The sequence below is a fragment of the Rhamphochromis longiceps genome, linkage group LG23, assembly GCF_057381845.1.
Source record: "Rhamphochromis longiceps isolate RC_006_pf linkage group LG23, R_longiceps_female_GT1.1, whole genome shotgun sequence".
NCBI lineage: Eukaryota > Metazoa > Chordata > Actinopteri > Cichliformes > Cichlidae > Rhamphochromis > Rhamphochromis longiceps.
Window position 1 is genome coordinate 5,675,836 of NC_140578.1, and position 13,001 is coordinate 5,688,836.

The 13,001-nt window shown below is 39.9% G+C and overlaps 1 protein-coding gene across 3 annotated transcripts in view; it reads left to right on the forward strand.

Moving 5' to 3' along the window:
* The window catches only part of ncanb (neurocan b), a 172,767-nt gene that overhangs the window by 40,655 nt on the left and 119,111 nt on the right, over positions 1-13,001 (forward strand). For all 3 annotated transcript variants that reach the window (XM_085398156.1, XM_085398155.1, XM_085398157.1), the window contains exons 3-6: positions 4,226-4,455; positions 4,562-4,730; positions 9,301-9,475; positions 12,615-12,742. In XM_085398156.1, the coding sequence (XP_085254282.1) occupies positions 4,226-4,455; positions 4,562-4,730; positions 9,301-9,475; positions 12,615-12,742 (702 nt within the window). The remainder of the gene's footprint in view (positions 1-4,225; positions 4,456-4,561; positions 4,731-9,300; positions 9,476-12,614; positions 12,743-13,001) is intronic.

Sequence of the window (13,001 nt, forward strand, 5' to 3'; positions counted from 1 at the left end):
CTGGCAAAACAGTGGTATCCATGGTTTACATGAACTTGTGGTGTCTGTTCAGCTGAGATGTATGGTTTCATATATATGTTTTATATTTTGATAATAAAATTAATATTGTTATTGATTGAGCCTAACAACGCAGGAACTCCAGCAACACGTAAAGCTAAAGAGGAACAACTTTTGTTGCTATTTACTGATTGAGCCACCAGAAAATAAATATGAGCATTCATCTAACTAAAAAAACATTTTTTTAATACATAGGCGAGAAAAAACAGTAATCAGAAAAAGGTGTCTTCTCTAAGTAGCCACATGGTAACAACCCACACTGCTTTGCTTATTTATTCCTCACCTCCCCTTCTTGTCTTATCGTTCTGCTTTCGAAAGCTTCATGCATTTTGTTTCACAGGTCACCTCACTCGACGGGCTGAACGCCTCTCGAGTGCAAAACGAGAGGCCATTTCAGAGCACAAATGCTGTTTGATGTTGCCATGCCAAGCAACACAGATCTGTCGGTGAGGGAGTTAAACAAGTAGCATTTGTCTAAGGCGATGTCACTGGGAGAAGCAGAGAAGTGGGTATTAATGTGTGTTTATGCGTCTGTGGGGAGGTGAAAATGTGATGGGAGGGCTGATGTTAAGCTATCAGGGAAGAGGCACTCATCCTCTTAGCTTGAGCAACTGCAACAGGATAAGGGCTACAGGAATGAGCAATGACAGCTAATCATGCACATTTTTTATGTGTGTTCAAAGGCACATTAACTATCCAGTAAGGGATGAAATGTGGCAGCAAGGTTTGTGTGTTATGTGTGTGTGTCTGTGTGTGCAGAGCAGAGAGTGTGCACTTGATGTTCCATGAATAGTAAATAAGAGATAAGATTTTTTTTTTCCACTTGCAAGTACACACACACATTCACATCATATTCCCCTGTTGGGAGCATTGCATTCAGTGGCTGTCAAAGATAAGGCAACTAATTCAAAGTTGAGTCAGAATGGTGGAATAAGTGAATTTTTACAGAAGGGCTAAGGAGGATCAAGTCCTGAAAACAATAATAATAATAATAATAAAAATAGTATATGTTTATACATATGTGGAATAAAAATACAAAAATAAGAAAAAGTGAGTTGAAAAGCTCATCTGAAAGCTGGCAGGTGGTTGTACTGCAGGGGACGAAGAGGGAAAAGAGAATGGCAGGAGATGGGGAGAAAAATGACAAGGATGGGAGAAGGACGGAGGGGTTGAGCAGCTCACGCAGCGATGCGTCTGTGATCACTGGAAAAGCACTGTTCCAGAAATATGCCATTTAATTACAGGCAGGACAGGCTGACCTTATAGCGTGTAGTACTTTAACATGGATTCAGACAAATAGGAATGGAGCATGACAGCGGAAACCGACACTAATAAAAGAAATCGGGTAGGCTCATTTTCCCCACCTCACTGTCTGTTTCACAATCCTTGGCTGTGCTAAATTCTTTATTTGTTTTTTCTCTCTACTTGTCTTTTGTCACTCATTCTTAGCAGCAGCTGTACCTGTTTGATATAGATCTTCAACTTCTCTGCAGGTCAAATTGTGTTTCTAATTATTTGCTGACTGACTGACACTACAGGCCAGTTTTAAAACATGTTTTATTAATAAAGTAACTTACTGTGGACCCTGGTCTGTTCCCAGAGTTTTTGAAGTCTCAGTTTCTTATTTATTTTTAGGTACTCTCTGTTTCTTTGCTTTAAGGTTTCTTTTATTCTTAGTATATTGTTGTTTAGTGCTGAGGTTTTATTTTCAATTATTCCTGACCATTATAATGCTTGTTATCTTTTAGTAATAGATACTGTTTACATTCATGAATTTATTAATCCCTGTGTGTCTTTCCTCATTTTAAATGAAACTGGTGTTTATATAGTGCTTTGCTATTCCAATCATTTTAGTAGTACAAGCCTTATTAATGCATTCACATTCATACAACCACTTTTATCTATGGCTAAGACTTTTAGCCTAACATTCAGACGCTCACACTTTGATGGATGCATCAAGGGCAACTCTGTCTCACTCAGGAACACTTTAACATGTTTTATTTTTATAGTTACTTGTCTCTTCTGTCTTGATTGTCCTCACAAGTGACTCAAGTGACTCACACTTGTGTCTCAGCTGTTTCCACTTCCCTGATTACCCCATCTGTATAAATAGTCCCATCTTCTCCTCAGCCTTTGTCTCACTATCTTATTAGCTCCCTGTGTTAAGTTCTCGTGTGGCCTGAACGATCTTGGATTCTGTATGGGACTTTTGTTTACCAAAGACAGACAGCAGCATTAAAGATTTAAATGCAACTCATGTGAGATAGTTTTACAGTCTAGGGTTAGAGGGCAGAGCAGGGTGATAGTGAACAGAGTTCAGTCTTCTAACATCCTGGTGAATGAAGCTGTTTATCAGTCTAGCAGAGCGAGCCCGGATGATCTAGAAATCTTCTTCCCGAAGGCAAGAAGCTGAAAAGGAAGTGTGAAGGGTGGAAGAGATGGGTGTTGAAAATGTCCATGAGGAAGGGCAGGAGGGCACAAATAATCTTGTTGGCTGCACTCACTATGGCTTGCTGGGTCTTCCGGTCAGCCGGTCTTCTGGCAGGAGGTTGTGCAGCCTCGGTTCCACACAGCAGCCAGCGAGGACACTTTCAATGGTGCCCTTGTAGAATGAATACATGATAACAATTGCTAATGACAAAAAACAATTACAAGAGCAGAAAGCTAATCGGGGTATTCCATATGTATTTTTCCAGCAACTAACAAAACTTTAGTCAGCCTAATTGTTTCCTGTTCTTCTTGGGGAATCCAGAGACACTGCTGGGCCAGATAGATATCACCCCTGAAATTCCAGGTCTACCCTGAGGTCTTCAAGGGAAGTTTCCCTGGAGGAATCCTGATTAGAGACCTGCACCACATCGCATGGCTTCTCTTTGACACAAGGGAGCAGCAGCTCTATATTTCTAAAGCTATTCCCTGCCAGCCTACGGAGGAAATTAATTCATCTAAATGTATCTGCAGTCTAATTCTTTTGGTCACTACCCAAAGCTCATGACCATAAGTAATAAATCAAAGGATTTTCTTTCTTGCTCAGCTCTTTCTTCACCATAAGTCTGCTACACAACCCTCATCACTTGCAGCCCTACACTAACCCACCTGTCCATCTCACAGTCATGACTTCAGATTTGGAGGGAACAATTCTCTTCAATTAAACGAACAAAAAATACAATGAACCTTTCATGTAAGAATTGCTTTCCCAAAAGATTGAACCCTCCTGGAGTCATGGAGCTCAGCCAGGCACGGCTGCAAGAAATATCATTAAGCCACCCATCAGCTGCTGCATACACACAACTGTACATTGAAAATGAATGTGTTTCTTGGCTGTTTCTTGTCTTTGGGGCAAATTAGATAAGACAGCAACATTTTTTATCAGGATTCTTAGAAATAAGAGAAAGGAAGTAGTGACTGATAAGCGAACTATAAAAAAGTGAGATGAGGGGAAAGCGTTTACAGGTAAACCTCATTCATACACTGTGCACAAGAGAAACAAAGAAGTGGATAAAGCTCAGAAGTGATAAACTGCATCACTGTGTTGTTTTGTTTCCCTCTACAATGTAAATGAGCTACCTATATCTTTTCTGTGAAGGTGGCACCGGATTAGAGCATAAAGATAATGTATGATGTGTATTAAAGAAACTCTACCATTGAAAAAAGAGTTTTACACTGGTTGAAAACAAATATCAATAACAGAACTTTGCAGGATTTTGCTCAAGACACTACCTTTTCTTAAAGTCATTCATTTTAATAATATCCTGTCCCTGCATTTAGGATAAAATATTTTTATTTTTACGGTGGGGATGGTGGTGACTTAAACTGCAAAAAGAGGTGTGTAATATTGATCCTATAATTCATATCCACATTTGATGTATGGTTCATGAAAGCACCTTTGAAATCTTTTATATATATGCCTCCCAGTGTTAGATATCAAGCTAATGGTCTGTTGGATCAATGACGGATAATCAATAATCATAGGGACACAATGAGCTTGTGTTTTTTCCCTTCTACTCTACTACAAGAAAGATCTGATGGGGTAACGGAACTCAGAGGGAAAGCACATGCTTGACTCTCAAAGAAGCAACTAAGAGAAACCTGCTTAATGAGACAAAACATTTTGTTACTTCATTTACAAATGAAAAGCACTGATTTATTTCTCCTCTCCTCTTCTCAGGCTTAACCAGTGCAGATACAGTGGTGAATATGCGGAAGGTTACCCATCAGACCATAAGTGAGGAGCTTTCTAAAACAGTTCTGCTCCCTTGCCTCTTCACCCTCCGCCCCAGTGCTGGTTCATTCCATGAGCCGCCCAGAATCAAGTGGACTAAGGTTTGGGGCCAAAGAGGCTCTGATGGCCTGCAAAAGGAACAGTCAGTCCTGGTGGCCAAAGACAATGTGGTCAAGGTACAGTAAACATATTTACCGTTAGTAAATGCTTGACTTACCTGTAATTTAGCTATTTCTCTCAAACATTTTTTTTTCACTATTTTTCTCACTCTCTGCTCCTCAGGTGAAGAAGGCCTTCCAGGGTCGTGTCACACTGCCTGGTTATAATAAGAACCGCTACAATGCCAGTCTCGCTCTGACTGGGCTGCGCTCTAGCGACTCTGGTCTATATCGGTGTGAGGTAGTGGTGGGCATTAATGATGAGCAGGACACAGTTCCTCTGGAGGTCACAGGTGAATAAAATGTAAACTTTTCTTTCACTGTGATAGTTATTTTAAATTTAAGGTAAAGTTTTCAACATTTCACCTACATTTAAATTACTTCTGGTAAAATATAGTGAGTAGTCACACTAGCATCACCCGCTCCTCACCCTACCTCTAAGGCAGAAAACTCCAGAAGTGGAAGATTTAGAGCTCGATAACCTCATCCACAAACTAGTAGGAAGAAAACTAGGCGCCAAGCATTTGGTGGCCAGATCTGTAACCATGATGCTCGGTCAATTACAGTGGAAAGAAATAGCATGAACCCCTGTCTAGCAAAGTCCATGTATCTACCCCATCCTGTGGATGCACCACCTGCAGGGATAGGCATTGATGTTGCGTTCAGTGTGAGCTGGGAGGTAGGCAAAAGTAGGCTCCAGGGTCTTTTTTTGTAAGCAGTTGCAAAATAAATATACCTGCAGTGCTGAATTACAATAAAACAACAGTATAATATTTGTGACTGGATGACTGATTCTGTTTTAAAATTGCTCCAGTTTCATTTCAAAATGATCCCAGTCACGGTCCAGATGATTTTAAAATTATTTAAAAGCTTACACTTCATTATTTAGTAGTGTGTACAATATCTGTGCAACTGATTCAGGATGTAGTATCTGTTATATAAAGAAACAACTTGGAATACAATGCAGTAGCAATTTAAAATTACTGCTAGTTCATCTGGTTAGATGTAGCATCATTAGGAGTGCAGACAGAATTACCAGTAATAAAAAAATCAAGAACTAAACTAATAAAAAGATTCAAAAACTCAAACAGCATATTTGGGGTAATCTTCATTAATTGTTTGTGTTATTATTGTAGTGTTCAGTTATACCACTGCCTCCTCTCATCCTAATCAGAGTTTGTACATGTAACAAACTTAGGACGTGACCAGGTTTTGTTTTAATTTGATGGCTATAAGACGAATTATTAACACTATTTTCAATGTTTTGTAAGAAAAAGAAAAAAGGTAGAAAGCAGGAAGTATCTTCATAAAAACTGATTATTTCTATTCAGTGTGTGTTGATGTATGCGATTACATTATGTATGCGTTATGTGTGTTTAACCAACACAAAGAACTGTCTCAGCAAATAACTGCCGCGCTGGTTGTGTATAGCTCCATTGTAGCTCTCAAGGTCTGCCACTATGAATAATAATGACCCTGTTTCCGTGTCAGGCTAGTACAATCATTACAGCAAGGGTTGTTTACTGTTTATGTAGAATGTATGATGATAGGGAAAAGGTGAAGGAACTCAAACACATTAAACATCATTGACCTGGGCCATTCAGGTGCTGTTCATGCACTGAAAACCTAATGAAGCCAATAAGGTAGAAACCCAGCAGGGCACAGTGTTGTCAAATAGCATTGCACCGAGAGCTCTGTGTGGCTCTAGGTGGCTTAACTAAATAGGCAAACCATTTGTTCTGTCCAGGAAACCGATATTTGTGGAATACCACGCTACTTGGAGGTAGCTCGCTCTAGTGGAACTATTATTACCGTGTCTGGGTGTTTTATCTGCAAAGCTATCATAGGTTTTTGTCGGGGCACTCACTATTTTTAATAATAACCTACTATCATAATGACTGCCGGGAACTGATTGATGCATTAGGCACTGTACACCACGCCACCACTTACTACGAAGCCATGCTACCGCTAACATAACCAACAGAAGCTGTAAAAGTTCAGAGGACTTTTGGCTCCATTTTCACTCTTCATAGTAATAGAGACAGACTGCACTCAGTTTCTGCACATGGTTCAAATGTGAACACGTGCAAGCTTGTTAATGTCTGTGGGAAATTTGTGTGTGCCTGTTTGTAAAGACCACTATGCCTAATGCCTAATTTCAGTACTTCAACAAGGATGCCATCTGGTTTTGTCAAGTATGAAGAACACCTAATAGGTGCTCATAGAATACATTTCATAAGTGAGACCCCTGCCACTATGCTTAGGAGACCCTGTGTCCTCCCATTCTTGGCCAATTGATTAATACACCATGAAAACCACTCCTTCAGAGAGAAGCCAATTACGTAGCTGGCAAGGAGTAGCCTTCTCCAGGGCTTAGTCTTAATTGGAAGTCACGGTACATGGCAGACCACAGCCGTCCTCTCGCTAATTCTACCAACTGCTCAACATGTTAATTAGCAGGTATTGATACTGCTCAGCTGTATTAATATCATATTAATCCACACCACTCTTCTTATAGAGTAATTTGTGTGTTCCCTGATGTCCTCTTCTGCCATTTGTTTTTTTTTTTTTTATTTCTCCCTTGTTCCCTCTGCCTTTCTTCCTCCTTGTTTTGTCTCCATCGTCTTCCTTTCTCCTGGCACATATTGACTGACCAATTGGTTGTGTCTCACCAATTACAACGCAGTGCTATTGATTGTGTTTGTCAGACTTTCTCTGTGGTGACATATGGCAGCTCACTGCTGTAAGAGCAGTGCATAGTGTATCTGCACTGACTATTGTTAATGTAACCTCTGAATGGAAGGAAACTACTTGAATGGCCAGATCATGTCAGCTATAAGACGACCATCTAGAAAAGCTGATATCAACTCTGCAAGTTTCTGAAAGTTTACTGGAGAGATTGAAGTTGTTTTCTTTTTTCCAAAAGTTTGTTTTTGTTTTGTTTTTTTCTTATTTTGTGGATGATGATTGTAGTGCATCGAACAGCAGTGTCTAACACACTAGTCTAAAATGTCACTGCTTTGAAATGTTTCCTCATATAGCGCTTGTGTAACTTACAGGTCAGCACTGCGACTGTTTAATTTTACTTTATGTTCTGTTGTTTCCTTTGTCACCTTTTCTGCGTTGTCACAAATTAGGAATGAAAGTGTGGTTTAGAAATCACACTCTGAACTTAAAATACATCAGTTGCAGAAAGATGATACAACCAAGAGGTGGGAGTAAACTATCTTTAGACTTGTAATGCATTGCTCAGTTTGTTAACTTCATTGTGACACATTCATTATTTACATGTTGTGCCTTTAATCCAATTGCTTGCAGTTCAGACATATGTGTTTAAAGTGATATGTAAATATCACTTGGCCCAATGTAGTAGAGTTACTGTTGCTCCTTTCAGAATGGCACAAAATGTTCAAATGCTGTCAGACTAGCTGTTTCTGTATTTGCTGTGTTTATATTGTCAGACTTGAAAGTGGTTCTCTCATCCATGGCCAGAAAGCAAGTAAGTGATTGTATTTTCAAAAAAATTAGCACTTTGAAACAGCTCTTACCGCTCTGTAATTTAAACAAAAAAGGTTGATCATTTATTCAAAATTGCCTCATTGTATTTGTTGGGTTAAATAAAGAAAAATAATTATACATTTTTAAACACTAAAGCACATTGCGCCATATAATAATTCAAGTGTCAAGAGACACCAGCTCCTGATTAGTGTAGCAACGAGGGCATCATATGGTGGCTTTCTGTTTTTCCCTTAGGAGACTGTGTGGGGATGTACAAAGATGCATCGTGGTAAAAATAGATGAGATGAGGTATTGTGCATTCCCTGTGGAAAGGCACTGGGTTTCCCATGCTGAGAGGAAACCCATTTATCTCTCTGGTGCACGTGTTAGCCAGCAAGCTACAGTAGCATCTATGTTTGGACAAAACCCCGCAGCCTCAAAAGAGAAGGGATGGAGGCTGAGAAATTAGGAGAAGAGAAAAGAAACAAAACATTTCTTCTGCCCGCAACAGCAGATGCACTGCTGGTGCTGTGGGAACTCTCTCTGTCTACAAATGGCCCTGCTTACTCTCTGCGCTAAAGCCTGGAGTGTTAATGCTCAAATTGTCACAAGGGCCCTACGTCTCACATAGGAATATCTGTCACTCTCCCAGACAATGCCAGCGAAGATAAAGGCGATGTATTAGTTGCCAAACAGCCACTAGCTTTCATGTTGCTGGATGCACATCAGGGGCACAGTGTTGTGTGAAAGGCAACCAGAGGTGTGAACTGAAGGATAAACACTTGAACTTGGATAGACCTTCTGATGCAGTTCTATTCCAGGTTCGATGGAATATACTGTGTCATGTCTTTCTACTTCAAATTTTTTAACCAAGCTTTTCATATTCTCTGCCTATTTTTCTTTTCACTTTGGTTTAATGCACGCATGGTTTTCCTTTTCTTTGTCTGTCTTCTTTGTCATTCCATCATGGGTTCAGAGGCAGGCGGCGTGCAGCAGGGGGACACTGTGTTTGTACTGTTAAATCAGTCAAATAAACATCACCACTGTTTGTCAATCTCTGTATCCAAGGGCAACATCTCTTTTCTCAAATAAGCCAACCGACTATCCGATGCAAATGAGACTCACGTACAGAGGTTCCTGAATCTGAATCCTGTAGTTTCATATCACACAGATGGAACAATGTCAACACCTGATGAGGATGTCAAGGGGGCTTTGTGCACATATGCCTGTGAGCATGTACATGCTCATGTTTCGATGGTGCAAGGTTATAGTTCATAAATACTTTGGTGAATTGAAGGTTGCATGTTATGTATTCGTGTTTTTTGAGCTTCCTCTTTATTTCTTATCACAATTTCTTTGCTCCAGGTGTGGTATTCCACTACCGGGCCCCTCATGACCGCTATGCCCTGACCTTTGCTGATGCCAAGAGGGTGTGCATGGAGAACTCAGCGGCCATCGCAACACCTGGTCAGCTGCAGGCTACCTTTGCTGATGGCTATGACAACTGTGACGCTGGCTGGCTTTCTGACCAGACTGTACGGTGAGGCTTTTCAAGCTGGGTACAAGAGCTATTTGGGTTTTGTTGGAATAAAATTCAAGAATACATTATTCAGTATGACTAGTTAATATACTGGCTGAATTACTACATTCTAGAAACTGTATATAAACAATGTAAATAGCTTCCAGGTCTTAAAAAAATATATCCAGTTTTGAAGTGCATTAAATCTGCTTTCTTTCTCCTCTGTCATTACTTTCTTATGATGTGATGGCCCAAATCACTGGTTTCAAGTTATTTATTCACAATGTCCGTTTTTTAAAATTCTGGCCCAACGTAGAATGGCCTGGCTAACCGCCCACCTCACTGCTGCTAAATTTAGATGTTTTTTGCTTCTATCATTAATTACCCTTTTATTTACCCCAAATCACTCAAATCCACTCCCCACTCATGGAGTCTGCTTTAAATAACACAAGATGTTCATAGCCAGTTCACAAACCCAAGTGACTCCTCAGTCTTTTTGTGGAATCTGTGCAACAAACCCCCATTAAATAAAGGGTATCATCAGCAAATCCAGAAGAAAAATTGTGAAAAAAAGACATATTTTCCCTCTGGCTAGAAATGACAACAAATAAGCTGTGTGACTCTGAAGTCTTGTTCTGTATGTCTGTAAATTTTCTCCCCAACAAACACAACAATGTCGACAAAACGTCGTCACCTGCAGGTGTCTTTGGTTTCATTCTACAATACTGGACTTATTTTTCTACAAGGTTTGAACTTTGAGTGTTAAACAAGAGAGAAAAGTGTGAAATGTTCATCCCTGTCTGAGAAAAGTGTATAAAGTGTGTAGTGAGGGCTTTTACAGCCTTAAAACATCTATAATAATTGGCTAATTTGCAGATTTCACCTATCGCGGGTTATTTTTAGAACGTAACTCCCGTGAAAAACAAGGGACCACTGTAATGGGAAATGGCATGGGTTCATGCATAGTTTCATAACATGTGTAAGAATTGGTACCCTCAATTTATTTGAATTGTTTTCTGCTAATCCAATTGAGAAAACCTGGGGTAAATTTTAAAAGGTCATTAATGATAGCTGAAATGAAAAAACAGTGGTGAGCAGTTAGGCAGGACGCTATGGGATAATGATCTAATAGTGCCAAAAATCACAATCACTTTCTGTAAGCTCTGTCTTTTCACTTTCATAAGGCTTTGTCTGAAGTTCATCTATGTCACTTGATTGGTGCTTTTCATTGGCTGTGACTTAAGAACGCACATGAGTTATTTAAAAAATCCCAACAACATTTGACTGAAGGTATTTTTGGGGATGACTGGAAGAGGTCTTCAAAACATCCATTACTTTGGTGATTTTGTATGGTGGAAATTGACCTTGTAACATGCTTTGAACGCTTTGCTTGATCCTTTTTGAATCCTCATTTATGTGGTTTAAAGATATATGCACAAAATTACTTTCAGCAAGCCCAACCCCATTGGTTGGGATTGCTATGCTCGAGGTGTAGTCATGAGGTTTGGTGAAAAATATCAGTCAGTGTGCCAAATTTCAAGTTTTAGAGAATCTGTGAGGAAACTGTCTTCGGTTACAGGCAACACATTATTTATCCTATAGACACTGACTGACTCATAGATTGCAGCTGAACTTGACTTTTAAATAAGTTATCTATCTAGTTCTCATACTAACACGGTTTGCTGAAGAGAGTTATCGTATAAAACCTCTTTCAAGCAGTAGATAAGACTAATATTTGTGATTGCTTTCCTCACTATCAAACATTATAACAAAAGACAATCTCTAAATAATACGTCTACAAAAACACAAGTTAATGAACTATCTATAAGTATAAAGTATCAAAGTTTGAAAGTCATTGTGATATTTTGGGGGTTTTCATAGACTTGATACTGTGCAACATAATTGGACCTAATAGCTTGTTTGTACACTGGAAAGGCAGTTTAACTACATCAGCCCCCTCTGAGCTGTCTGTCAGCCATGTACTTCAGCTTGCCACTTTCTGTTAAATCCCTTTTTACATTACCAGTCAGAGCCTGCCTCTCCACATTGTTTTCCATATCAGCATTTTAATTTCAAATTGCCGTTGCTCCACTTGGCAAGCACACTGACTGTTGTCTGCCTGACAGTTTTTCACAGACTTCCTGCGGCACGACTTCCTTGCCTTTTTCTTTCTCGCCTTCCATCCCGCACTCCTGTTGTTTTCACTCGGGAGCTACCTAATTGGTCTAGATCCAGGAGGCTCTGACTGCACATCAGCCAGGAGGAAAGTGTCCAATTAATACTTGGTGAAAAAATATAGACATCAACCGCCATTTCATCAGACACCAAGCAAAAAGAAAGTAGCTGCGGCCTGAGACACTAAAAGATTTTGTTCTCTTCTTATATCACAAGCATGTCTGTCTTCTTCATGTATATTTGATTGCGCATCTTTTCCAAGTGCTTCATAAAGTCCCTGTATGCCCAGCATAATCTTTTAATCAGCCTCTTTGTTTGCACTGTGGTGCTGCAGGAAACAATGTTCTTGTGGAATAATTGCTCAGTTGGAGCCTAAATATAGATTGTTGATGTTGTTTTTTTCTTTTTAGCCCCACAGGCATGCCAAGCCACCACACAAATTCTTGATTCTTTTAACCTCTTCTTGACTTTCTATCTCTCTTTCTTTCTCTTTCTAAAAGCTCGAGCATTGACAGTCTTATACTGCTAGAGCACTAAATGCATTTTCAAATGATTTAAAATGAAACGATTTGGTTGTGAAACTCACACCGAGGGCAGAACAATTAAAACAAACAAGATAGTGTATCCATTGAAGTGCTTGCCAATTATTTTCCTGCGGTTGTTGTCGCATATTGTGAATGTTACTATATTTCTTGCTTCCAACCAGATTCAAGAGAGGACATCTCTGTGTTTATTTTTCATTAGTATTTGGGAAATATATTTTGGTCAACTCTGAGAGGAAGATATGTTTAAACTTATTGTATTTCAGGGCAGGCAATGATAAAAGTGTACCTTTTATCTTATTTTGTATGCGTGTGAACACAGACTCATCCCAGGGGAGCCAAGTCTCTGGCTGCTTTTTTCATGGCCAGGCTATATTAATCTCACTCTCTTTTCTTCTCTCACTCTCTCTGTCATTGTCCCTATCTCTTGGGTTCCTCTGCAGGTATCCCATCCAGTCACCACGGCCAGGTTGCTATGGGGATTGTGAGGACTCACCTGGAGTTCGTAACTACGGCAATAGGTCCCCTGATGAGCTGTTTGATGTCTACTGTTTTGCTAAGCGTCTTCAAGGTAGGAGTCAGGAGCTTCTACCATAAATTTGAGTTTAGTCATGCATGGGTCCACTAAGCCGAGGGTTCGCAGTGCCAGAAGGCTGTGACCAGGCCTTAATACTCTGTTAGCACAGTGTAGAGAAGAGCAGTGGGAGAGGAAAGGGAGGAGAGTTTGTTCAACTGAGGGAGATGCAGAGGCCTGAAGGCAGAAGCTAAGTGGGTCAGTAGTGTTATCATAAAAGTTTGCTCTGATTTGCAGCGCCACAAGAAGAGGTGGC